Consider the following 24,167-nt stretch of genomic DNA (forward strand, 5'->3'; position numbering starts at 1 on the left):
AAGAATGTAACTGTGTAAACTTCAAATATCTGAGCCGATGAGAACAGCAAACTCCACATCGTTTTCAAACCCCCGCGGTCTTTGGCTATCAGGTTAAACATGATATATAAGTCACTTTGATAACTTAAAAATGTTATTGTTTGGCTTTTTTCAGTTTTTATTTGTTCGTGAGTAAATCAGTTTGGCTGAGATAAGTTATTAGATTAGATTAAATTAAATTAAATTTTATTAATCCCTTGGGAGGGTTCCTCCGGGTGTTTTTACACAGCTGAATAAACGTCAAACAGAAAACTGATTAAACAGAAGTGTGAGACGGCCAAAAATTTACGCCAGCGTCTGGTTATATTTTCGATAGCAAGGAGCAGACAGCTGAGTTTGACTCCACCGAGAGAGGTCGTGACGTAATTCTGAAGGCTAGACCGTCGCTCACTTCCGGCCTACACAGCTTTCGGAGGACCCGGTCCATTTAGACCGCTAAGGCCAGGTCCTCAGGAGGACGCAGCTTCTGAATTTGGACACCCCCGCTGTTTCCGGCCAGCCAATAATAACGGTGACATTTTTATCCGATAAATAAACACTGTAAAATCCAAGTTATATATATATATATATATATATATACACACACCACCCCCCAGCAGCCCTTTTGAATGTCTCCCTAATTCTGAGGTCTCAAGGTTGGCAAGAATGCTCCTGCTTGCCTTTCCAGTAAAGGTTTTATTGGCGGTTAAAGGAACAGTGCATGAGTTCAAAGTCTCACTCATGGCTCCACCTCCTTCATGGTGTGTAAACAGACTGTTCATATACTGTGCGTAGCTTGTAGTTATAGCATATTCATAACATACCTTCATACCCTGTACACTGTAACATAGATCCATATTCTGTAATATGTCTGTATTATTGCTGAAGCACTTTCTGGATGGATGCAAACTGCATTTGGTTGACTTACTTGGACATGTGCAATGACAATAAAGCTGAATTCTATTCTGTTCTATTCAGACTTCGACTCCACGTTAACCTGTGCCAGTGTTTCAGGTTAAGGGTGTCTGTGTCTGTCTGCCAGAGTGTCAGGCGGTTTCACAAGACTGAAGACCTCAGCAAACAAAGTCTCCATCTGCAGCTCGCACAAATGCATGCACGTATTGACATTATCCTCACGAAACCACCGATCAGCTCGACGGACCCTCCGGTTTACCTGCATACATCCTGTTCACCTGTGAGCTGTTACTGATTCAGGAAACACGCACACCCTCCTCACAGCTGCTGGAGCTTGTGTTTCTCTACAGAGTGACGGACCAGGAGAGACGATGGACACTGAGATAACTACAGAGCTCTTTAAAAGCCAGCGGGTGGGATCATGGTCTTTGCTTCATGTACACATTAATAACTTGTCAGTTTAGAAGTGATAAAGTCTAAAAATTGGACGTAGCTTCCTGATCTTAAGAGTGAAGCCAACATGGAAGCGTGTTCCTTCTAAAATCCAGCAGGTGCCGAACCTTCTGATTGTGAAACAGAGGTCCGTGTGAAAACCGACCATCACTGACCCCTCCCTGTGATCAGTCAGCTGGTATTTTAGCTGACAAACCGATGCTATGGGTTCTCTGCGAGCTTCTGGATGGATCGCTAACAGTGCCGGCACAGTTATGACGTTCCTTTGGGAAATTTGTGTCTTTGTTAGGAAAGTCTGAATAAATAAAGTTGGATGTGATCTTTGTGTTCGAGTTTGCTCTCAGATCTGATTAATTCGGCTTCTTTGAGAGGCTGTCCACACTCTGACACGAGGACCCTTCCCTCGGAGGAAGCAGTTTCTCTGTAAGAAGACTTCCCTGCAGAATGTTTGAATACCTGCTGCTCGCTCTCTGCATCACATCCTGCCAAGCCATCAAGAGGAAGCTTTTCAGAATAAGAGGAAATATTGGATAAGGCATGACAGCTCTGAACCAATCAATTTGCAGCAAACCAGCATTTTAATAACACATCCCAAATCTGTACAGGAACATGAGCACACAGAGGTTTCAGCAACACAAACCAGTGAGGCCAGTCTGGCCTCACCAGCAGCTTTACTGGAACACTGTGGCTACTGGGAAACACTCCCATAAATACACACGTGTGTGTTACTGCAGATATGTTTACAAGTGTCTTTATATGATTAACATGTCTATAAAAATGTTCATACAGCTTCCAAACTAATACAAAGTGATAACTGATGGAAGTACTGCAGTACTATGAACTCCAGCTGGATCATCACATGACTTTTATTATGAAATCCTCACAGGAAATGCAGCATTAGCACTGACAGAGCGACAGGAAGAACACGTTACACTGTCCCAGCAGGAGGCGCCAAACCAACGCATGACTTCCAGACAGCCAATTTAAGACTGAGGCAGGCGCCTCATTGGTCACTTTACACACAGACGTGTAGAACTGACCAATGAGGCGCCTGCGTTTAGATGTGACCAACTGTGTTCACAGTTTGATTTGTTCCACACGTTGCAGCTCGTTTACTTCAATTTAATCTTCACAGCTCCGCGTTTCCATGATGTCATCGTTTGTGTAATCTGATGTGTAATCCCAGAGTCGTCACTGAAGCCGGCTCTCTGTCACTTAGTCTCTTCTAACTTTATTTAAACACATCCGCAGGAACAGCGCTGTGGGTTACCTGTGACACCTTCCTCCTTTACCTGTGTGAGCTTCATCGAGTATTTGAACTGACAGGTTAGAGAAGGTTACTGATGTGAGATATCAGATTAGACTCGTTGGAAACATTAAAATATCATAAAAACATTTTTCACCGTTTGTGAGTCATTCACAATTAAACACGTGTGATCAAACTTCCTGTTACATAAAGAGAACACTCAGCTCTCAGTCTGTTAAGTACAAACTGATACAGCGCCCTCTCCTGGCTGCAGAGGACGCTGCACACACACAGGCTGAAAAAGTCAGAGAGCCACTGATGTTAGTACAGCCCCGAACTGAGCTCCAATCACCTACAGGCGGCCGAATCACATGGCCCTCCTCAGCCGCAGCTTTTACAGTAAAGTCTGCCTGACGGGTCCTGTATGAGGTCATGTGATCGTTGTCTCTGTAACCTGAATGGCTACCTTGAGTCGACTGCTGGCGTGCTGTGAATGGAGGGAGATCATGTGACTCCACTGTTCGGTCCTCAGACATCGTAGGGCCTCTCCTCTTCCTCCCGCTCCTCCTCCGTGGTATTCTTGATGAAGGCGGAGGACAGCTCTTGCAGGAGCAGTTCCTGCGATGGCGTGCAGACTCCCATCAGCGTCTGCCTGCTTCTCACTGCAGGCTGGCTGGCAGCATCTGAATCTGGAGAGCCTGCATCTCCATCGCCTCCGCCGGCTCCTCCGCTACTGCTGCTGCTCTGCTCCAGAGTCTCCACGGAGCCTCTCGCCATCCGGACTACTTCCGGGATGATCATGTGATCCAAATCTCTGGACTCCACGGGAACCAACCTGAGTGGGGGGTGGTCTGGCACTTCCTGGGTCTCTGCGATGCTGCTGGACAGGAAGCTGGTCTCCAGAGACTTCAGGACCTGCAGGCCGAAGTCGCCGACCTCCTCATAGAGCGGCTCAGGCAGGTCAGGAGACTCCGAGCGTTCCTCGAACGAGTCCTGCTGGACCTTCATGGGCTGGAGACACACACGAGACCCAAGGTTAAACTACAGGCTCACGAGTGAGACGAGAGGAAGTACAGAGTACTTACAAAGTACATGGAGAGAGTTCTCCGGTCGTGTAGTTTCCTCTGCAGGGGGAAGACAAAGTACAGATGACGGGTTTGTGCATTTGACCTGTGAGAGTTTACTGAGCATGTCTGAGAAACAGCAGAGATTTGGACCCTAACCAGCGTCTGATTGGCCGACAGCATGCTGCTATTGCTCTCGTCTCCTCTGATGGGGACGAGCGGCATCGTTCCGAACTTCTGCTTGGAGATGTCAGAGGAGGAGTGGCGGCGCAGCACTGGAGGACCCGGGTCATCGTTCTGCAACAGAAGCACATCCATGATGGCCAGCACAGGAGCGACGGCTGATCCCAGACCAGTGTGCAGGTAAACGTACCTGAGCTCTGAGAAGGCTCGTGATCCAATCCCACAGCTCGGCCTCACTGCTGCAGCACAGGTACCTGGTGGAGGGGAGGGGCAGATACTTTTGACTTCATGCAAAACTCAAACCCTCAGAGCTTTTATTTTAATGCACAACGTCCATGTGTGACTGAGTCAAACATCAGCTGCAGGTGAGTGTGACGCTGAGGAGGACAGGTGAGCCCTGATACTTACAGCTGGTGTTTGTCTGACATCACTGTGAAGCCCCACCTGCACAGGAAACACACAAGCCATCAGCCTCTGACGCTTAGTGCTCAGTTCAGACTGCAGGAGTGTGTGTGTGCATGTGTGTGCATGAGTGTGTGTATGTGTGTGTCTATGTGCGTGTGGGTGTGTGTCTGTGTGTTTGTGTGTGTGTGTTTGTGTGTACGGGTTCTTACTATACTGGTGGGGACCAACAGCCCAGGGTTGAGGCCATTTTTCACACTCAAAATGTGGTTTATGTGTGAAGCTACATTTGAGTTCGGTTTAGGTGTAGGGTCAGTGTTAGTCATTCATTTTTGATGGTTAGGGTAAGCAGCTAGGAAAAGCATTATGTCAATGGGAGGTCCCCACGAGGATAGCAAACCAGACTTGTGTGTGTTACCTGGTTGGAGCCTTCAGCTTCTTGCGGATGCCGATGTAGATCTTTAAGGACTTCAGAGCCCACTCCTTCTCAGGTTTGATGCTCTGCAGACACAGATGTTGAGACTTTTGTTTTTTACTATTGTCTTACTGAGATTTGCTGGTTTTCTGTTCTTATTTTGGTTTTTAATGTTTTCCCAGGTGTTACTCGTCTTCTTGTTCTCCAGTATTTTGTACACATTTCTCCTGTTTGTTAAGTATTCGGCCACAGTTGGTGTGGAGCGCCTACAGTTTTGTTGTCCATGTACAATGATATCTATTCTATTCTATTCTTTTTTAACTGTTTGTTTTACTGCTGTCTACTGTTCCCGACTACCTTCTTGTCTTTGAGCAGCAGCAGTTTGTGGTGTCGAATCTGGAACGTTCTCTCCTGGAACCTGGTCCCCTGAAGGAGCTTCGGAGGCTCCTCGCGACACCTCAGCAGACCCACCTTCATGATCTCGCTCTTATAGGCTGACAGGCACACACAGGTGGACACGTTAGCCATTAATGCAACATCAGAAGCTTATTATTGCACAGCTGTGTCCACCTACAGGTGAGGAGAGTGATGCCTTCTCCTTTAGGGACCCTCTTCACCACCAGGTAGGCGGAGCTCGGGTCGGCCATCTTACACCACTGCAGAGCTTGCTCCAGGACCTTCTCTTTGGGGTGTAACGGACGCTCTAGAAACATGACAACAACCAACATGTGAGACAGGTGACCTCTGACCTCCTGAGAGAGACAGGAGTGTTTGCTCACCCAGCTGACCGTCCTCGATGGCCTCGAACGTCATCCAGACGTCTTTGTCCCCAGCTGGGACGTTCCTCATGTACAGAACCTGATTGGTCAGCTCCTCAGCACACATGGTGGGAGACACCTGCACGGGTCAGAGGTCACACAGCTTTAGTAATTGTCATTATTGCTATCAATAAAAGTTCTGATTAACGATGCCCAGCCTTACTTTGAGAGTTATGCAGCAGTCGGGTATCTTCATCTCCAGATAGATTTCAATGATCAGATCACCGGCCTGAGAGAGCTGTACAGAATCAACCAATCAGGCGGCGGTTTCAGACACAGAGGCAAAATCAGCTAAACTTTAAAAGGAACCGCCGAGGACCGGCTGAGGGAACGCATCGCACAAAGGATGATGAAGATGGAGCTGCCAGGCAGGAGGAGAGGAGGAAGGCCTCAGAGGAGGTTCATGGGTGTAGTGAAGGAGGACATGCAGAGGGTGGGGCAACAGGATGCTGGGATAGAGACGGATGATCACGTTGGTCCCAGAGACCAGGACGCTGAATGAAACACTTAACACATGTTCTACGTTCTATGGTTCACCTGTGTGTCTGTGCAAGAGTGAGTTTGTGTACCTGAGTGTCCTTCCAGGTGGTGATGAGGCTGATTTCCAGCTCAATCTGGGTCTGATGCTCCTCATCGATCTGAAACACAAAACAGAACGTCACACACGGGACACCGTCACACACAGGGGAACATGACAAAGAGAGGAGAACGTCACACACAGGAGAACGACACTCAGGAGAACGTCACACACAGGACAACGTCACACACAGGAGAACATGACAAAGAGAGGAGAACGTCACACACAGGAGAACGACACTCAGGAGAACTTCACTCAGGAGAACGACACACACAGGAGAACGTCACACTCAGGAGAACTTCACTCAGGAGAACGACACACACAGGAGAACGTCACACACAGGAGAACGACACTCAGGAGAACGTCACACACAGGAGAACGTCACACACAGGAGAACGTCACACACGGGGGTACATGACACAGAGAGGAGAACGTCAAACACAGGAGAACGACACTCAGGAGAACGTCACACACAGGACAACGTCACACACAGGAGAACGTCGCACACAGGAAAACGTCACACACGAGGGAACATGAGACAGGGAGGACAACGTCACACACAGGAAAACGTCACACACGAGGGAACATGAGACAGGGAGGACAACATCACACACGAGGGAACATGACACAGAGGACAACGTCACACACAGGAAAACGTCACACTCAGGAGACCCTCACACTCAGGAGAACCTCACACACAGGAGAACCTCACACACAGGAGAACGTCGCACACAGGAAAACGTCACACTCAGGAGAACCTCACACACAGGAGAACCTCACACACAGGAGAACCTCACACTCAGGAGAACTTCACTCAGGAGAACGACACACACAGGAGAACCTCACACTCAGGAGAACTTCACTCAGGAGAACGACACACACAGGAGAACGTCACACTCAGGAGAACGACACACACAGGAGAACGTCACACACAGGAGAACGACACACACAGGAGAACGACACTCAGGAGAACGTCACACACAGGAGAACGTCACACACGGGGGTACATGACACAGAGAGGAGAACGTCAAACACAGGAGAACGACACTCAGGAGAACGTCACACACAGGACAACGTCACACACAGGAGAACGTCGCACACAGGAAAACGTCACACACGAGGGAACATGAGACAGGGAGGACAACGTCACACACGAGGGAACATGACACAGAGGACAACGTCACACACAGGAAAACGTCACACTCAGGAGAACGTCACACACAGGAGAACGTCACACTCAGGAGAACGTCGCACACAGGAAAACGTCACACACGAGGGAACATGACACAGAGGACAACGTCACACACAGGAAAACGTCACACTCAGGAGAACGTCACACACAGGACAACATCACACACGAGGGAACATCACACAGAGGACAACGTCACACACAGGAAAACGTCACACTCAGGAGAACGTCGCACACAGGACAACATCACACACGAGGGAACATCACACAGAGGACAACGTCACACACAGGAAAACGTCACACTCAGGAGAACGTCACACACAGGAGAACGTCACACTCAGGAGAACGTCGCACACAGGAAAACGTCACACTCAGGAGAACGTCACACACAGGAGAACGTCGCACACAGGAAAACGTCACACTCAGGAGAACGTCACACACAGGAAAACGTCACACTCAGGAGAACGTCACACACAGGAGAACGTCACACTCAGGAGAACGTCGCACACAGGAAAACGTCACACTCAGGAGAACGTCACACACAGGAGAACGTCACACTCAGGAGAACGTCACACACAGGAAAACGTCACACTCAGGAGAACGTCACACACGAGGGAACATGACACAGAGGACAACGTCACACACAGGAAAACGTCACACTCAGGAGAACCTCACACACAGGAGAACGTCACACACAGGAGAACGTCACACACAGGAGAACCTCACACACAGGAGAACGTCGCACACAGGACAACATCACACACGAGGGAACATGACACAGAGGACAACGTCACACACAGGAAAACGTCACACTCAGGAGAACCTCACACACAGGAGAACGTCACACACAGGAAAACGTCACACTCAGGAGAACCTCACACTCAGGAGAACCTCACACACAGGAGAACCTCACACACAGGAGAACGTCACACTCAGGAGAACGTCACACACAGGAGAACGTCACACACAGGAGAACCTCACACACAGGAGAACGTCGCACACAGGAAAACGTCACACACGAGGGAACATGAGACAGGGAGGACAACATCACACACGAGGGAACATGAGACACAGAGGACAACGTCACACACAGGAAAACGTCACACTCAGGAGAACCTCACACTCAGGAGAACCTCACACACAGGAGTACCTCACACACAGGAGAACGTCACACACAGGAGAACGTCACACACAGGAGAACCTCACACAAAGGAGAACCTCACACAAAGGAGAACCTCACACACAGGAGAACGTCACACACGAGGGAACATGACACAGAGGACAACGTCACACACAGGAAAACGTCACACTCAGGAGAACGTCACACACAGGAGAACGTCACACACAGGAGAACGTCACACACAGGAGAACCTCACACACAGGAGAACGTCGCACACAGGACAACATCACACACGAGGGAACATGACACAGAGGACAACGTCACACACAGGAAAACGTCACACTCAGGAGAACGTCACACACAGGAAAACGTCACACTCAGGAGAACGTCACACACAGGAGAACGTCACACTCAGGAGAACGTCACACACAGGAGAACGTCACACTCAGGAGAACGTCGCACACAGGAAAACGTCACACTCAGGAGAACGTCACACACAGGAGAACGTCACACTCAGGAGAACGTCACACACAGGAAAACGTCACACTCAGGAGAACGTCACACACGAGGGAACATGACACAGAGGACAACGTCACACACAGGAAAATGTCACACTCAGGAGAACCTCACACACAGGAGAACGTCACACACAGGAGAACGTCACACACAGGAGAACGTCACACACAGGAGAACCTCACACACAGGAGAACGTCGCACACAGGACAACATCACACACGAGGGAACATGACACAGAGGACAACGTCACACACAGGAAAACGTCACACTCAGGAGAACCTCACACTCAGGAGAACCTCACACACAGGAGAACCTCACACACAGGAGAACCTCACACACAGGAGAACGTCACACTCAGGAGAACGTCACACACAGGAGAACGTCACACACAGGAGAACCTCACACACAGGAGAACGTCGCACACAGGAAAACGTCACACACGAGGGAACATGAGACACAGAGGACAACGTCACACACAGGAAAACGTCACACTCAGGAGAACCTCACACTCAGGAGAACCTCACACACAGGAGTACCTCACACACAGGAGAACGTCACACACAGGAGAACGTCACACACAGGAGAACGTCACACTCAGGAGAACCTCACACAAAGGAGAACCTCACACACAGGAGAACGTCACACGGGACAACGTCACACACGGGACAACGTCACACACGGGACAACGTCACACACGGGGGAACATGACAAAGAGAGGAGAACGTCACACACAGGAGAACGACACACACAGGAGAACGTCACTCAGGAGAACGTCACACCCAGGACAATGTCACACACGGGGGAACATGACACAGAGAGGAGAACGTCACACACGGGAGAACGTCACACAGGAGAACCTCACACTCAGGAGAACGTCACACACAGGAGAACGTCACACACAGGACAACGTCACACACGGGGGAACGTCACACACGGGGGAACGTGTTGGTGTGCCCCTACGGCTTACTCACTTCAAAGACGTACAGGTAGTTGTCTATCAGGTCCTCCACGATCTTCACCTCATGCTCACCTTTCCCATCCGTCTGGAACAGACTTGGAGCGAAGAGCAGCGATAGGTTCTTGGTGCACATCTGGTTCAGATCTGCGCACTTCTGGACCCTGAAGAACCGCAGGTAACCTCTTTAGACTCATCGTTTGGCTCAGTGTCCTACACTCACCTGCTGTTTTCTACAAAAAGGCAAGTTCCTAAGCCCCACCCCCACCAGGTGTAACCAGTGCAGCTTCTTAGGGAGCTCACCTGTACAGGTGACTGATGAGAGCAGCCAGGGTGGTCCGGTTGACTCGGGGTAGAGTGCGGATGATGTCTTTGTAACGGTCCAGCCTCGCACGCCTCTGAGGGATTTCTGAGCATGAAGAACAAACTCGTTACAGACACCAATCACTCATTTAGACAAATTACAATCAGCTGAAGGTGTACCGCCGACCGTCCCTGAAATATAAGTAAAATCAGGTGATGTTCGGGTTGTGGTCTGGACCTGAACCCTGACAGCAGAAGCACCGCTCAGAAGAAAGGTGGACTCACTGGCAGCTTCCTGCCACAGTGGGTGGAGGTCGACCATGAAGATTGGGTCATCGATCTCTCTGAAGAACCTCTTCAGTACGTCGGTCACGTCCTCGATGAAGTGGTCCCCGATCCGCAGCTTGACGTTTCGAGCGTCTCTGCGGAACTCCTCCATCAGCAGCTTGATCCTGGATTTGGCTCCGTTCTTCCTGTAGATGCCTTCGTGACCCAGACCTGCACAGACCCAGAGCGGCTTCGGTCACACGGCTCTGTTATCCTGACATGAGAAACCAGGGGAACAGAGCTGCGTGCCTCTTTCATCACATCTGAGCACATCATTTATCAGCAGAAACAGTAAAATCACACATAAGCTGGTCTGCAGGGTTTTTCTTCTGGCTCTAAAACATCCTGCAGGGAAAAACACGCCAAGTTCAACCCGGCAGCAAGTCGTCCTGATGACAACGGCAGAAGAACCATGCAGTGAGGTTCAGTCTTCACAATGCATCTAACACACTGCTCCTCCTCCTCCTAAACTCAAGCAGCTCATCGGGGAGGAGCGCAGGTTTGCTTGGGTTAATCACCTGCTAGAAGCACCTTTTCTACCCAGCAGACGAGTATGGTAGAAAATTATAAAGGTATGTTATTTACCTTAAATATACTGACTAAAGTTTTACGGGTTTAATAATAGGGAAGCCCCAAAACATGTGCCAACGGCCCACCTAACCTCCAACAGTGTACCTGTGTCCAGATGAAAAAACACATCAGACATTTCCAGCTGGACATATACTGGAATTTGTACATTTCCACAAGGAGGAACATTCGTCCAACGATTCTTCATTTAATATTGAAATGTTTCCTTCATTTTCTTTATCACAGCCCGTAGAGTGAGGCTTCTTTGTCAAAACCCTCGCAGCCTTACCTGTTTCCACGAAGAAGGATCAGTATTGGATCATATAGATCAGTTCTGGTGACAATGTTCTGCTGGAAGTAGGTCCTCAATTGGAGATATCTAAAATAGTCTGAATTATTAAGATGATAATCAGTCTTTAAATGATCGTTTTCTCATGTGTGAGCGAATAAAAGGTCTTCACATCCTTTGAAATCCAGTGTTTACATGGTTAGGCCCCAGGGTCAAAAGGAAGTACGTGAACTGTATCGTCTAACTCAAACTCCAGTCCTCGAGGGCCGCTGTCCTGAAACTTTTCCATGTGTCCCTGCTGCAACACACCTGAATACAACTAGCAGGTCATTAGCAAGACTCTATAGAAGCTGCCTGCATGCTGAGGTGGCAACTCAGCCATTTGATTCATGTTGCAGCAGCTCACGAGTGAGTGAGCACGGTGCCATAAAAGTACTTCAGAAGTGCATTTTTCCAAATATTTTCATTTATTTAAAATGACCTGAGGAGGGTTAGAGGCTCTGTTCATCTCACTGTCCTGTCACCATTGAGACCTGAAGCTTCCTCCACCTCTTCAGTTCAGTTTAATCAGACGATCCTCCATCAGCAGCAGAGCCCACAGTGGCGTAGCTACAGTCTCCTAACCCCAACCCTTACCAACAAGGAAAGTCTGTCTGTCAGTCTTCCTCACCGTACTGTGTGATGAAGGCGATGCAGCTGTCCACGATGATGGGGATGTCGTTCCTGCTCATCTGCTGGTCTCTCAGAGCATTTCCTTTACCGCCGGCTGCTCGCTGAATGTCGGAGTACCACAGAGAGAAGTCTGCGCGACCGACGCCCTGCAGGTGGAGCGTTCTGACGGGAACACCGAACGCATGTGCGTCAAAATGTGAAGCAGACAACAAACTGAAGCCTAGACCAGACAAACACTCACCTTCCTTTTTCCACCAGGACCAGGATGTCTTTCTTCTCCTGGTTCTCCATCTCGGAGGTGATACCTGAACACAGAGCGCTCCGTCAATAACAATCAGACTCCATCAGAACTATTCACCAGGACCCGGACCGGGACCAGCACACATACTCAGCTCCTGCAGGCGGTTGAGGTTGATGATGTCCTCGGCGGCGCCGTCGTTGCGGGGACAGATGAACAGGTTGGACTTCTGCAGGACAAAGTAAGCCTCCTTCCACTGCTGAGGGTCCAGCATCGCCCGGTACCGTAGAAGCCCGACCCGTTCAAACTCTCGGGTCAGCAGGCAGTGACAGCTGAGCGGCGTGGCAGCCTGGTGACGGTCGCAGCACAAACATGGATCAGTTTTTTATTCAAGGAAGTTTTTAGGGAAAATATTTTGTGTTAGAACAATTTTGTAACATTATTTATTTGATTGTTTGTAACATGAACAGCAGAACAAACGTGTTCAGCTGCTCTGTGAGGAGGATGCAGACGAAATGCGGCGCAGACCTTTCCGATGGCTTTGGTCCAGCTGTGCAGCTCGTCGGACGCTTCCAAGCCAAACTGAAAGAGTTTCTCCGACGTCAGATACAACTCGAAGGTGTAACGAAACCTGAGGGAGAAAAGTTTGAGTTTGACCAGGCTGACCATCTGAGCTTTCTGTTTAACCGTGGAGCTTGGCGAATAAAAACCTGTCAATGAATCCGTTGTTGTTGGAGGAGTCGGGTCGACTGACGCCCAAACACACGATGTCTTTAGCGCTGATCTGCAGGCTGGGATCAGCTGATCGATCCGACTCGTAGAAGACCAGAGACTGATCCACCGAGCACCAGAACTTCTGGAAGTCTGATGATGAGAACAGAGAATTTTACACGAGACTCAGCTATGAATGTTCGTTCCCCTCCTCTTCATCTGCAACATTAGTGCTGCTCACAGGCGGGCGGTGAAGCAAACTGTCAGTGCCATAAATGATTCTGCATACGTCGACAGCTACGTCACGATGCTACAGAGTGGCTGTAGTCTGCTCTGATTGTTATCGTATCAGCGTAGCCTCAAATTCCACAAGAATTCCCAGAATTCCTTTGTGTTTGCTGCCAGTGCGCACACGGCTCAGAGAATCTGATGGAGTTTGGAAGCTGCGCTTCAGCCGTCGGGGCGAAACAAAACCACAATCTGAATAAACGTCTAAGGAGCAACTTTTACTTTGTCAGCACTGCTCAGAAATCAGATAATCCTTATGTTGAGGGAAAAGAGATGTTTGAAAAGAGATGACGTTAAAAAACACCACATTTCAAGCTCGTGCTACAACGTCCTGGTCTGTGGTACCAAGCCAGCAGCCTTTGTGAGCTAACACAGCTAACATCCCGCCCTGTGCTCTGAGCCTGAACACTGAAGCAGAAACCTGCTGAAGACCTGAAAACGTCTCTGACAGTTTTTGGTTTAGGTGAATTTTGGCAGGTGTTGGAGGCGTTTACCGCCTCTTTGTTCTGATCTGAGGACTGTTTAAACCTTAAACCCTCTGACCCCGCCTCTTCCTACCTTCTCTGTTTTTTCTGGACATTGTTCCTCTGTTGGCAGAGCTCGACTTGTAGAGGTACCCAGAGTGAAGAATCGGCTGCATGATTTCATCGTAGACGCTGGGATCTGACCGATAAAAGCACAACATTATCAGATAAACACCGTCAGCCAATCACATCAACGAAAGAGAAATATTGCACAGCTGCGTCTGGAGCAAACTGACACTGACGCAGGTGTTCTTCTGCTGAGCCAACACTCGGAAAACTGCTCAGTGAAGCCGAGCGTGACAGTGAGAAAGCCTCCCTGCAGGACAGCACTGATAACGGAGCGGCTGACCTTCAGCGCCAACGCTGCTCCGCACCGAGCTCAGTCACCGACTTCACACGTTGAATTTAATCGGATCAAATACAACGCCCTGCTTCCTCGCAGCTCAACACTGCAGAGTGCATTAGAGTACAGCAGAGCACAGTAGAGTCCAACCTGATGTGCTGCAGTGATCCGCTAGGTGGGGGTGGCGGCCGTTGGAGTCGTTGGCGAGGTGAGCTGACTCCGCCTCTGAGAAAATCTGAGTCACCGTTTTCAGGAGAGTCTGCTCAGAGACGGCTGAACACAGAACCTGTTGGAGACACGAAGTATCATCGTCAACACCAGAACCATCTCTGCACACTATCACATCATCATCGTTGTTATTGCTGTTTGCTGCCATGGAAACCTCAGGCCCTGCGAACCCGGACACACAAACGCAGGAGCCATCTTCTGATGATGTCACAGATGTACTATAGACTGACAGTAACTCAGTGTGTGCGTGTCTGAGACAGACTCATGGCTGTGCTGCTGTGATTCTGTTTCGCGATTGTTTATTAAGGCTTTAAATGTTTGGATCAGCATGTCAGCTGATCAGGGTAACCTTTGACCTTTTGATGCAGAAGTTTCTTAGACGAAAGGTGTGAGTGAGTCGAAGCCTCCTGTTTTTATCTACCAGCTGCTTTTATCTTCGTCTCTGATGCTTTAAACATTTGGTCACTGAGCCCCTGTGCACTCTGGAAAAAGGCTCCCCCCACACAAAGAGCAGCTGCTTATGATTTGCTGCGGTCTGAGTCTGACCTCATCTACAACATTACGATCTATGAGGCTGACGCGCTCTCCCAGCACCACACCGCACACACCACATGTGTGCATTACAGCGTCCTAACTAGCTTCAGTTATGTTCACAGTTGCAGCTGCATGCAGCTGTAGTTAAAGCTGCATGAAGCTATTTCACGCATGAACCTTTATGACCCGTCTTGTTGTGGCCCTTCTCACCCCAGCATGCCAACATTAAGTGTATTTATTTCATGAAAGCAGTCGGGCAAACCTTGAGCAGCTCCTCCTGGCTGCTGAACGCCGGGTGGGCAAGGCGGTATCGACCCTCGCGATACTTCTGGGCGATGAACTCTCTCCTCTGCTCAGCCGACGCATCGCAGTCCAACTCCTCAGAGACGGACAGACGGGCCGCCCAGAAGTCGTTGGCCCGGTCGTTCCCCAGCATGATGAAGAGCTGGCCCACAAACATACACACAGTATAAGCAAACAAACAAACACAACAGCACGGCTCTGCTTTCAGGCGTCTGTGAATGCTGGTTCTGAACCGGCTGCTCCGAGCTGGTACTTTAGAGCTTCTCTGTCACATTCTCAGTAGCTTCAGTGTCCTTTAATAAGCTTTTCCACCTTTACAGGTGAATACTTCATAAAAACAGGTGGATGTTAGACTACACCTGCCACTAACCCCCCCTACAGCTGAAAGCCTGTAACAGCAGAGAGCCGCACTGACACCAACCTCAGATCGAGAGGCCACCTGAAGCCGCTCTCACCTGAACGATCTCGTTGCTCCACACGCTCGTGTCCAGTTTCAGACTCTGAACCTTGGAGACCATCGTGCCCAGCCCTCTGTGCTGGCCTACACACACACACACACACACACACACACACACACACACACACACACAGTGGGAAACACAGCTGTGACACACACTGGTGTGTTTCATCACTGACTTCTCCAAACACTAGCACAATACCAATGTATCACCTGGTGACGATCTTGCAGTCTTAACAGACTTGTCTCCTAAGTGGCAGTTTCACCTGCAGTGATTCGTGTCTGCACAGGTAAACAGGCTCCTGTTTACCTGTGCAGGTGTGTTTATTGGCCTGATATTTTCAGTGAGCCACAGAAACAACCTCACCTTCAACATGTGGTGTTTTTCTTTCTGCTGCAGGTCTCCATGCTGACCTCCTGACTTCAGAGCAGCTTCCCTGGTGATCTGTGGGGAACCTGTGTGTGCGTGCGTGTGTGCATGTTGTTAGGTTCTTACAGTTGTTGTTGGTTACATTTCTGCTTTGTTAGTTGCTGCTTGTTGGGAATGTTACTGGGCCACTGTTACCTGTTGTGACAGGTAAGAGATAACATCTGGCCTGCCTAACCAGATGTCCCAGATAACGTGAGTCAGTGTGCTTCTCTCTCTGTGATGACACAGACTGTAAATAAGAGATCGATGGGCGGATGAGATGAAATGTAGGCTTTTGCTGCAGGTTGTAAATGTGTTTCTGTCACGCTAGCTCATGTTAGCTGACAGCTGACCGCCGCCGTCATTAGATCAGAGCTAAACTGACAGCAGAGAAAGAGGACTCTGATTCTGGTATCAGTGAAGATGTCGAGCCTCGAGAGCAGGTCGTACCTGCGCAGTTCTTGCAGATGACCACACACAGGTTGATGGAGGCCCAGTCGGGGTTCAGGGCCTTGCAGTCCGCGCACATCCTGTTGGAGCGGTTGGACCAGATTTTCTCGGCCACCTCGTAATCTGACAGAGTTTCTGCGATCGCCTCCTGCAGTGCCTCCATCCAGTCCCGTTTGTCCCGGTCTGAGTCTGCGGTGAAGCTGAGGAGGCGCAGCAAAGGTCATTTAACGACATCTACATTGTTTGTCTCAGCGTTCTCATTAAAACAGAATTACTCAGAACTCCAACTGTGTGGGACAATAAGAGATTTTTCTCATTCAGCGACCCGCTGCTGAGGGCAGGACTCAGTTTGATCTGCAGAGCAGGAAAGCCCAGAGACTCAAACCTGAGTCTTTCTCAAGAGTTTGATTGATGCAGCGTCAGCGAGGCTGGTAACTGCAGACAGTACTGACAAAATCAAGCAGCAGCTGAGCTGAGTTTCAACTCACCCACCTGAAAGTTTTATACGGCGTGATGAGGTCGAAGCTCTTGTGTTTTCCATCTCGGATCGTTGCTCCGCGAGCTTCGATCACCGTGATGCCGATGCCGTTACGGAAACACTGGAGAAACATGGGAAGTGAAATAGTCACAGGACCCTGAGAAAGTCACAGGAAGTCAACTGGTGGCGCCCTCACCTGCTCGCTCTTGTAGAGCCAGATCTGGTCCGTGTTGATGGCAGCGTACACTTTGGATTTTGTTCCTTTGAGTTCCAGGCCCCCATGTTTCTGGCAGTGAGCTCCAGGACCAAAACGCCGCCGTCCAAACACCAGCTGATCTCTGACGTGTTCCTGCAGCGTGGACACCCAGCGCCGCCGCAGCACTGACGCACAGGAAACACATCAACTGCTTTGCCATCATCAACAGCATCATCATCATCATTATGGTCAATACCACCATCATCATCGTCATGACCATCATCATCATCATCATCATCACCACAATCATCATCATCCTCATCATCATCATCCTCATCATCATCACGACCAACATCATCATCACGACCATCATCATCATCATCGTCACGACCATCATCATCATCATCATCATCATCATCATCATCATCACAGCCATCATCAGCCTCATCATCATAACCATCATCATCTTCACGACCATCATCATCATCACGACCAACATCATCATCACGACCAACATCATCATCATCATCACTATCATCATCATCACGACCATCATCGTCATCGCCATCATCACCATCACCCCCATCATCTACACCATTACGATCATCATCACCAGCATCATCGTCATCGCCACCACCATCAGCATCATCCCCCCATCATCATCACCCCCACCATCATCACCCCCATCATCATCACCCCCACCATCATCATCAACACCATCATTATCATCAACCTTGAATTTTGTTGCATTTTGTGTTTTTATTGGGAAAACGTTTACAACAAGAAGAGAAAAATCAGAGAATCTGACGTCGTGTGTTTACCTTCGTTATCCGTCCTGAACACAAAGATCCGGTGACTCGTCACAATTTCAAATTTATTGTCTTTGGCTGGACGGGCCATCTGGATGGCAGCCAATGGGATGACTCCTTTTGGGTAGGCGTCCTGAAACAGAGAACAGGTCAGAGGAGATGAGTCCAAACTGTGCGGTCAGCAGGGCGACAAGCTCTGGTGATAGCAGTGTTTCCTTTTTTTTGTCTTTCCGCTGCTGGGATCAATAAAGCTCTGAAATGTTCAGGAGCTTAATGAGAGGATGCTAACAAGGGCCCACCCTCCTGAACCTGTCGGGGTGACTGTTACGTTAGGAACACGAAGCCTGACAGGCTGAACGCAGGGCGCAGAGTGACCCACGCCTCTGACCTGCAGGATGACAAATTCTAAGCTCGTCCCACGAGGACGGCGGCAACATCATAAAGATCTGAGTACCTTCTCACTGCCAAAGTACATCAAGTTTTTGCCGTCAAACTTCACGAAGCGTTTCTGGAAAACATAGTTCCTGAAAAACACAAACACACACCAGGGTCACATTACCACTTACACAAGAGAGGAGACACATTTAGGTTTCATCCAATTCCACCACACTGAGTGACTTTCAGTAAGGGAAGGAAGGAAGGAAGCAGAGGAGAAAGGAAGGAAACACACCGAGTGTAGGAAGAGGAGGAAAGGACAGTGACGAGGCAGAGGCATGTCCTCAGGAGGAAGGAGACACAGGGAGGAGCAGACAGAAGGACACACAGCAGAACGGGCAGAGATGACCTCTGACCCCTGCCAACCACAAAGACAGAGAGAACAGGGTCAGACTTAGAGTCTCCTCCCACATCCAGGCCCCATCAGCTGTGTGAAACAAACGCACCCCTGCGGAGACAGCTTGTCCAGCCAGCCGCTAATGATGGGCGGGGCTCTCTCGGTCAGGGAGGTGTAACTGGCGTAGGGGGAGATGGTAAGGTCCTCGTCGGCCTCGCAGGGGAGGGCGTGGTGGGGCAGCGAGAGGCAGCGGAGGGAGGGTGGAGCTTCTCCCACAGTGCTGTAACCTGGCGAGTCCCCGGGGTGAAACGGCTGCGAAAAACGCTTCGTCCACGAGAACCTGTGACCCCTGAAAACACAAAAAACTTTATCAACGCACGTGAAGCAGACAGCGTGGGCATGACATCATCACGTCCATTAAAGTAATTCGTGCAAATGTTTCTGCATTTTGAATCGGTTCCAAGGCCACGTTTACGTCTCGTTTCATGAGGATGAGTAGCCGCCTTACCCATGATCCTCTGCGTGCTTCTCCTCTTTCCTCGCCTCCCTTCCTTCATGTCTGCTTCTCTCGCTCTGCACATAAATGATCAAAGCAGCACATTTTATCAGACCTGTGAAAGTCAGAAGAGCGTCTCTGTCAGTGAGGGGGAGGAGCGGTGGCGGTCTGACCTCAGCGGCAGGAGGATGTCTCCGGGTCTGGAAAACAGTCTCACAGTACGGGCTGATCTCGTCCTCGGGGTCGTCCGTGGAGGCTGCCAAACAGAAATGACCGGAGTTAGGATTCACCTGCGTCCCGTCCCTGTCCGTTCTGATTTGATAACATCAAAGTTAAAATAAACTGTGACCAGTATGACAAAGCCGATCTGTGTAGCATGTTAACACTATTGGAAGTAAAAATAACTTGAACTCCAATTTTGAAAACACAACTTTCTTTTTTTCTTTCTTTTTTTAAATAAAGCTCTGACTTGTATTATGAGTCTGTGGTCTGGGAGAGAGTCTGTAACTCTGTCTGAATACAGTAAATAATGACCAATGCTGGGCAATTAATTATATAGTTACTTCTTCAAAAAAGTAACTGAGTTTTGCAAACAACAAAGTTTTTTGCAGCTGTTTACCTAAAAATGCAGCCAAGGCGTTTTTTAAATAAACATTTCAAACTATTTACAGAACAATCAGCTGTTCTGCATCAAATCTAATGCCACACAAATTATTTGTGCCGCTCCAAAAAATAATTTCTGTCCACTATAAGATAAAGGAGAACAACAGCCTGATACCTGCAGGCCTGACAGCAGCAGATGTATCACTGCTGTAACACCTGTAACATTCAGCAGTCACCTCTTTGTTCTGACACACACAACAAAACTATTGACTACACTACACGCTAACTACACAAGATTTGTGCTAAACGCAAATCTCTCACATCTCAAACACCGCCGTCACTCCTAAAACTTCCCCCTTCCTAAACAACTAAATGCCATGTTGCCATATCATTTTTTGATTGGTCAACATGGTGCATTTTTCCACCAATAGGAAAGGGTGGGGGTTTTTTTTGGTGTTGTTTTTGCTCACAGGCAGAGAGCGCTTTCGAGCGTTTTCCTTATAAAACGCAGTTTTTATATAAAATATAAACAACGACAGTATTCAGGAAGAAAACCAAACATTGCAGATATTTTTATCATGACTCTGGTTTTACGTGGCCGATCAACACAATTTAAAAACTGGCATAAAGTCCACACTTTTTCCGTCAGTTGTTCCTTCTGTCCTGCTCACATCTCCAATGGTTGTACACGTTGTCATTAACGTGGCTTCACTCCACATCAGCCGCTTTGCTCGCTAAAACACCGGTGTCGGCACATAAGGACGCTGTCAGAGCCTGTCAACGTTGATTAGCTGCGTATATACGAATGTGAATCGCATTATTGGCTGGAGCGGCCAGTTGCCGGTCACTTACAAACTCACACTGTAAAACAGAATCAATTGTTAACGTATTTATTTTCATTGCAATTCAGGTTAGATTTTTTTTTTTGTGTGCAATGCAGATTTCCTGTGTGCGGACACCGTGACAGCAGTGCGCAATTGCGCGCGCGTGCAGCTTAGAGGGAACATTGTTCTCAAGTGTGCGTGCACTGTCTGGGAACTAGGAGTCTCACACACCAGTCACTAAATAGTTTTATGTTTCGATCAGGCTGACAGGAAACGAGTAATGACGTCTTCCTGTAGGCAGAGCTTACAGATAAGGCTCGACCTGCCTGGGTTTTAGGCTGTTCTGTGCGACTCAGAGCTCTGAACTCACCTCTGGCTGATTCTGAAGAGTTGTTACTTAAAGTGCTGCCACTGAAACAAACACAGTGAAAATGATGAATCATGTCAGGCCTGGGCCTTCACATAAAAACTGATTTTTAACAAACATATCATGGATCCTGGGGTACGCTCGAACACGCAAAAACTCCTTTTCCTAACCCATCCTCCTTGACCTCGATACAGGTGAAGGAAAGATGCTTTAATGCAAAAACATCCAGATGATCGCTTTTAGGAATGATCAGATGGTCTGTAGCTATGAATTGTGGGATGCTTTCATGAAGAACGTGTCTCCTCCGCTAAAGGAGGTGCGGACTTCAGACCGCTCGGACCGAGTCGCAAACCTTGCTAAATGAAACTGAGTATTGGAACGTACCCCGGTCCAAATACTGGTGCATCACGGTGACTAACCTGTTCCTCTCGCAATTCCTCTCAGGTGTCTGTCTGGGTGGAGTGGGAGGAGCCGACTGCTGGCTGCAATAATTCCTCTTCCCACCGGGGGCAGCAGAGCTGTGTAACGTGCCCCAATATATCTCATTGGAGACCATCTCTAGGCCTCCTCCTCGGGGAGAAGCGGAGGGGGAGGATCCAGAGAGCCTGCTGTTGTCATGACTACCCGTGCAGGAAATGAAGGACGGCGCCTGCAAATGCTCTGTGGGAACAGGGGAAGAAGAAGAAGCGCGAGGATTCCCCTGCATCGAGGCGGGGGGGACGATGCGGTTCAGCCTCGGGGGAACCGGCGGTAACCCTCCAGTGTCTGACAGAGACCTGCAGCGGCCATTCCCAGTTCTCTCCCCATGGCTCGACCTTCGGCTTGGTGACGGCGCCTTGTCACTGAGGTCAGAGGTCAAAGCACTGTCTGCTGTGGGCATGTCCGCTGAGCTCAGACTTTCCAGCACAGTGAGGCAGATGGACTCCTGGGAAAGCCTCCTGGGTAGGGGTGGAGCAGGGTCGGGTGTTGGGGTGAACTGGATGGGCGCGGTCCTGCGGCGATTGAAGACAGTTCTCGGTTTGGGGACCGGCTTCACTGTTGGCCTGCCGCCATCGGAGTTTGCCAGCATGGCGGCGAGATCGGGAGCAGAGCTGTTCCTGATCACCTCCTGACGGGGCGACTCGGTGCGACCGCGCTTCGAAGAACAAACTGACTGACAGCGGTCACGAGGGAGATCTGCGTTCCGATTGGCTCTTTGGCCTTCTGTCCTCTCGATGTAACCGACCAATCGTAGGATTCTCTTCCTGTGTCCTGTGGCAGTTATGCCCAGACTGACCAATGCATCGCTGTCGAGGTGTGTGAAGTCTCTAGCCAATAGGAGACCGGCTCGATGGAAGGTGTCCAGGTACCTGCAGGAAGACAGAGGCCTAAAGTAATTCTGATTGGCTAGATGGGAGCTGCCCTTTGATTGGTTGTCAGTTTCTGTGATAACGTGTTAAAAATCACATTTATTGACATGGACAGAAGTTCATTTTTAACTGTTACACGTGCACCCAGTTCTGTAGGCAGCTGAGCCCACTCAGTCACACTGAGGACCACGTGTTTTCATCTGTCTGCATTTCTGAAGTAGAAAAGCAGTCTGTGAGAATGACTGCAGTCAGCCTGAGGCTGTTCGCAGACAGGTTGTCTCCTGTGCGATCGCAGAACGGTGAGTGTGCAGCAGCAACAAGCGGCGAGCTAACCATGCATGGCAATCATAGACAACCTCACACTGTTTTTGTAGCTGTGAGGAGGATGCTGCCCTGATTTTCCTCGTGTGGCCGAGCCATCGGCTCGCTCCGAGTTTGGAGGTAGCTTTGGCGAGCTCAGTACGTATACATTATCTCCGGATGGCAGTGCAGGTAACGAGCCCTCCAGTATGTTCATTTCCATCCATCCAGCCGGAGCCTATCCCAGCTGTCTTAGGGCCAGAGGCAGGGTACAACCTGGACAGGCCACCAGTCTGTCACAGGGATGACACATAGGCACAGACAACCATTTGCACCTGTGGGCAATTTAGAGTTTCCAGTGAACCTAACCCCACTAACTGCATGTCTTTGGACTTTGGGAGGAAGCCAGAGTAGCCAGAGAGAACTCACGCACACACGGGGAGAACATGCAAACTCCACACAGAGAGGCCCCGGCTGTATTTTAACTTATTTAATAGAATATCAATATTTGGAGTCCCTGTATCGATACAACATTGCCACACAAACTATCTGATGATTGTGCCGTTTCGGTTTCCCCCCATTTCATGCTGCACTCCTCAATCCTGACCTCTCCAGATGAATCGCAGAAAGCAGCCTCTCAACCGGCGTGCTTCCATCCAGGGAGCCCATGATGACCAACACAGAGTCCGGACTGGGCTTCATCTCCTCCACCAGCAGGAAACACCTGGGCCATCGCTGACCTACAGCAGTGGCGGATGGCGGTCGTCCATCTGGTGGAGAAAGAGGTGAAAGATTGATCTGCTTTAGATATCATCAGAAACTGGTTTAAGTTCTGCTGCTTCACTAACCCCACACTGAAACCAGAAAACCAGAAACACTGGATCACACACACACACAACAGGAGCCAGCCTCTGTAACCATTCATTCCTCCAGCAGGGGGCGTTAAATGTTTCTTTGAACCGCATCCTCTAATTAAGATCAATTAACAAACTGCCTCCACACACCGTGTAGATGGCACCACTGTCACCTTTGACCTCTGGAGCTCACGAGCCCCTCTTTCTGAGAACTAAAACCACAAAAGAAGAAGAAAGTATGATGTCAGCAGGCAGACACAGCTGCACGATTGTCTCTCTGCGTCTGCAGCAGGCTGACCTTTGACCTCTGCACAGCAGCAGAGAATCAGACAGAGGGTCACTGTGGGGATAAAGGCTGAGGGTTCCTGCCATGAAACCCTGACACCCCTGCTGCTACAAGGAAAAACTCAGGGAACAAACTGTGGGCCCAAAACAGACCCACATCTGGATCATCTGCTGGATCAACAGCTGGAAGTCACACACAGCCAATGAGACAAGGAGAACTCTCCAGCTCGGAGCAGCACGCTTCACTTCAGCGGCTCCCTGCATCCTGCCAGTGTGTGTGTGTCTGTGTGTGTCTGTGTGTGTGTGGGTGGGTGTGTGTC

The 24,167-nt window shown here is 49.5% G+C and overlaps 1 protein-coding gene across 2 annotated transcripts in view; it reads right to left on the reverse strand.

Moving 5' to 3' along the window:
• Positions 1-1,926: 1,926 nt before the first annotated feature.
• arap3 (ArfGAP with RhoGAP domain, ankyrin repeat and PH domain 3) overlaps positions 1,927-24,167 on the reverse strand; it is a 29,842-nt gene continuing 7,601 nt past the window's right edge. The window contains exons 2-36 of one of the 2 annotated variants that reach the window (XM_085418939.1): positions 23,316-23,478; positions 21,479-22,408; positions 21,063-21,103; positions 19,439-19,521; positions 19,278-19,342; positions 18,879-19,118; positions 18,668-18,790; positions 18,452-18,521; positions 18,010-18,130; positions 17,189-17,373; positions 17,007-17,113; positions 16,515-16,714; positions 15,654-15,739; positions 15,158-15,340; positions 14,284-14,419; positions 13,825-13,929; positions 12,978-13,131; positions 12,796-12,898; positions 12,418-12,616; positions 12,271-12,334; positions 12,028-12,191; positions 10,460-10,672; positions 10,175-10,280; positions 9,888-10,035; positions 6,084-6,152; positions 5,678-5,752; positions 5,476-5,593; positions 5,271-5,399; positions 5,054-5,190; positions 4,700-4,782; positions 4,288-4,323; positions 4,070-4,133; positions 3,856-3,993; positions 3,718-3,756; positions 1,927-3,643 (exon numbers count right to left, since the gene is read on the reverse strand). In XM_085418939.1, the coding sequence (XP_085275065.1) occupies positions 3,161-3,643; positions 3,718-3,756; positions 3,856-3,993; positions 4,070-4,133; positions 4,288-4,323; positions 4,700-4,782; positions 5,054-5,190; positions 5,271-5,399; positions 5,476-5,593; positions 5,678-5,752; positions 6,084-6,152; positions 9,888-10,035; positions 10,175-10,280; positions 10,460-10,672; positions 12,028-12,191; positions 12,271-12,334; positions 12,418-12,616; positions 12,796-12,898; positions 12,978-13,131; positions 13,825-13,929; positions 14,284-14,419; positions 15,158-15,340; positions 15,654-15,739; positions 16,515-16,714; positions 17,007-17,113; positions 17,189-17,373; positions 18,010-18,130; positions 18,452-18,521; positions 18,668-18,790; positions 18,879-19,118; positions 19,278-19,342; positions 19,439-19,521; positions 21,063-21,103; positions 21,479-22,408; positions 23,316-23,410 (5,292 nt within the window). In that variant the 5' untranslated portion in view covers positions 23,411-23,478 and the 3' untranslated portion in view covers positions 1,927-3,160. The remainder of the gene's footprint in view (positions 3,644-3,717; positions 3,757-3,855; positions 3,994-4,069; positions 4,134-4,287; positions 4,324-4,699; positions 4,783-5,053; positions 5,191-5,270; positions 5,400-5,475; positions 5,594-5,677; positions 5,753-6,083; positions 6,153-9,887; positions 10,036-10,174; positions 10,281-10,459; positions 10,673-12,027; positions 12,192-12,270; positions 12,335-12,417; positions 12,617-12,795; positions 12,899-12,977; positions 13,132-13,824; positions 13,930-14,283; positions 14,420-15,157; positions 15,341-15,653; positions 15,740-16,514; positions 16,715-17,006; positions 17,114-17,188; positions 17,374-18,009; positions 18,131-18,451; positions 18,522-18,667; positions 18,791-18,878; positions 19,119-19,277; positions 19,343-19,438; positions 19,522-21,062; positions 21,104-21,478; positions 22,409-23,315; positions 23,479-24,167) is intronic. The other variant, XM_085418932.1, reaches the window with a different exon arrangement.

This window comes from Rhamphochromis longiceps, linkage group LG2 (assembly GCF_057381845.1).
Source record: "Rhamphochromis longiceps isolate RC_006_pf linkage group LG2, R_longiceps_female_GT1.1, whole genome shotgun sequence".
NCBI classification, from domain to species: domain Eukaryota; kingdom Metazoa; phylum Chordata; class Actinopteri; order Cichliformes; family Cichlidae; genus Rhamphochromis; species Rhamphochromis longiceps.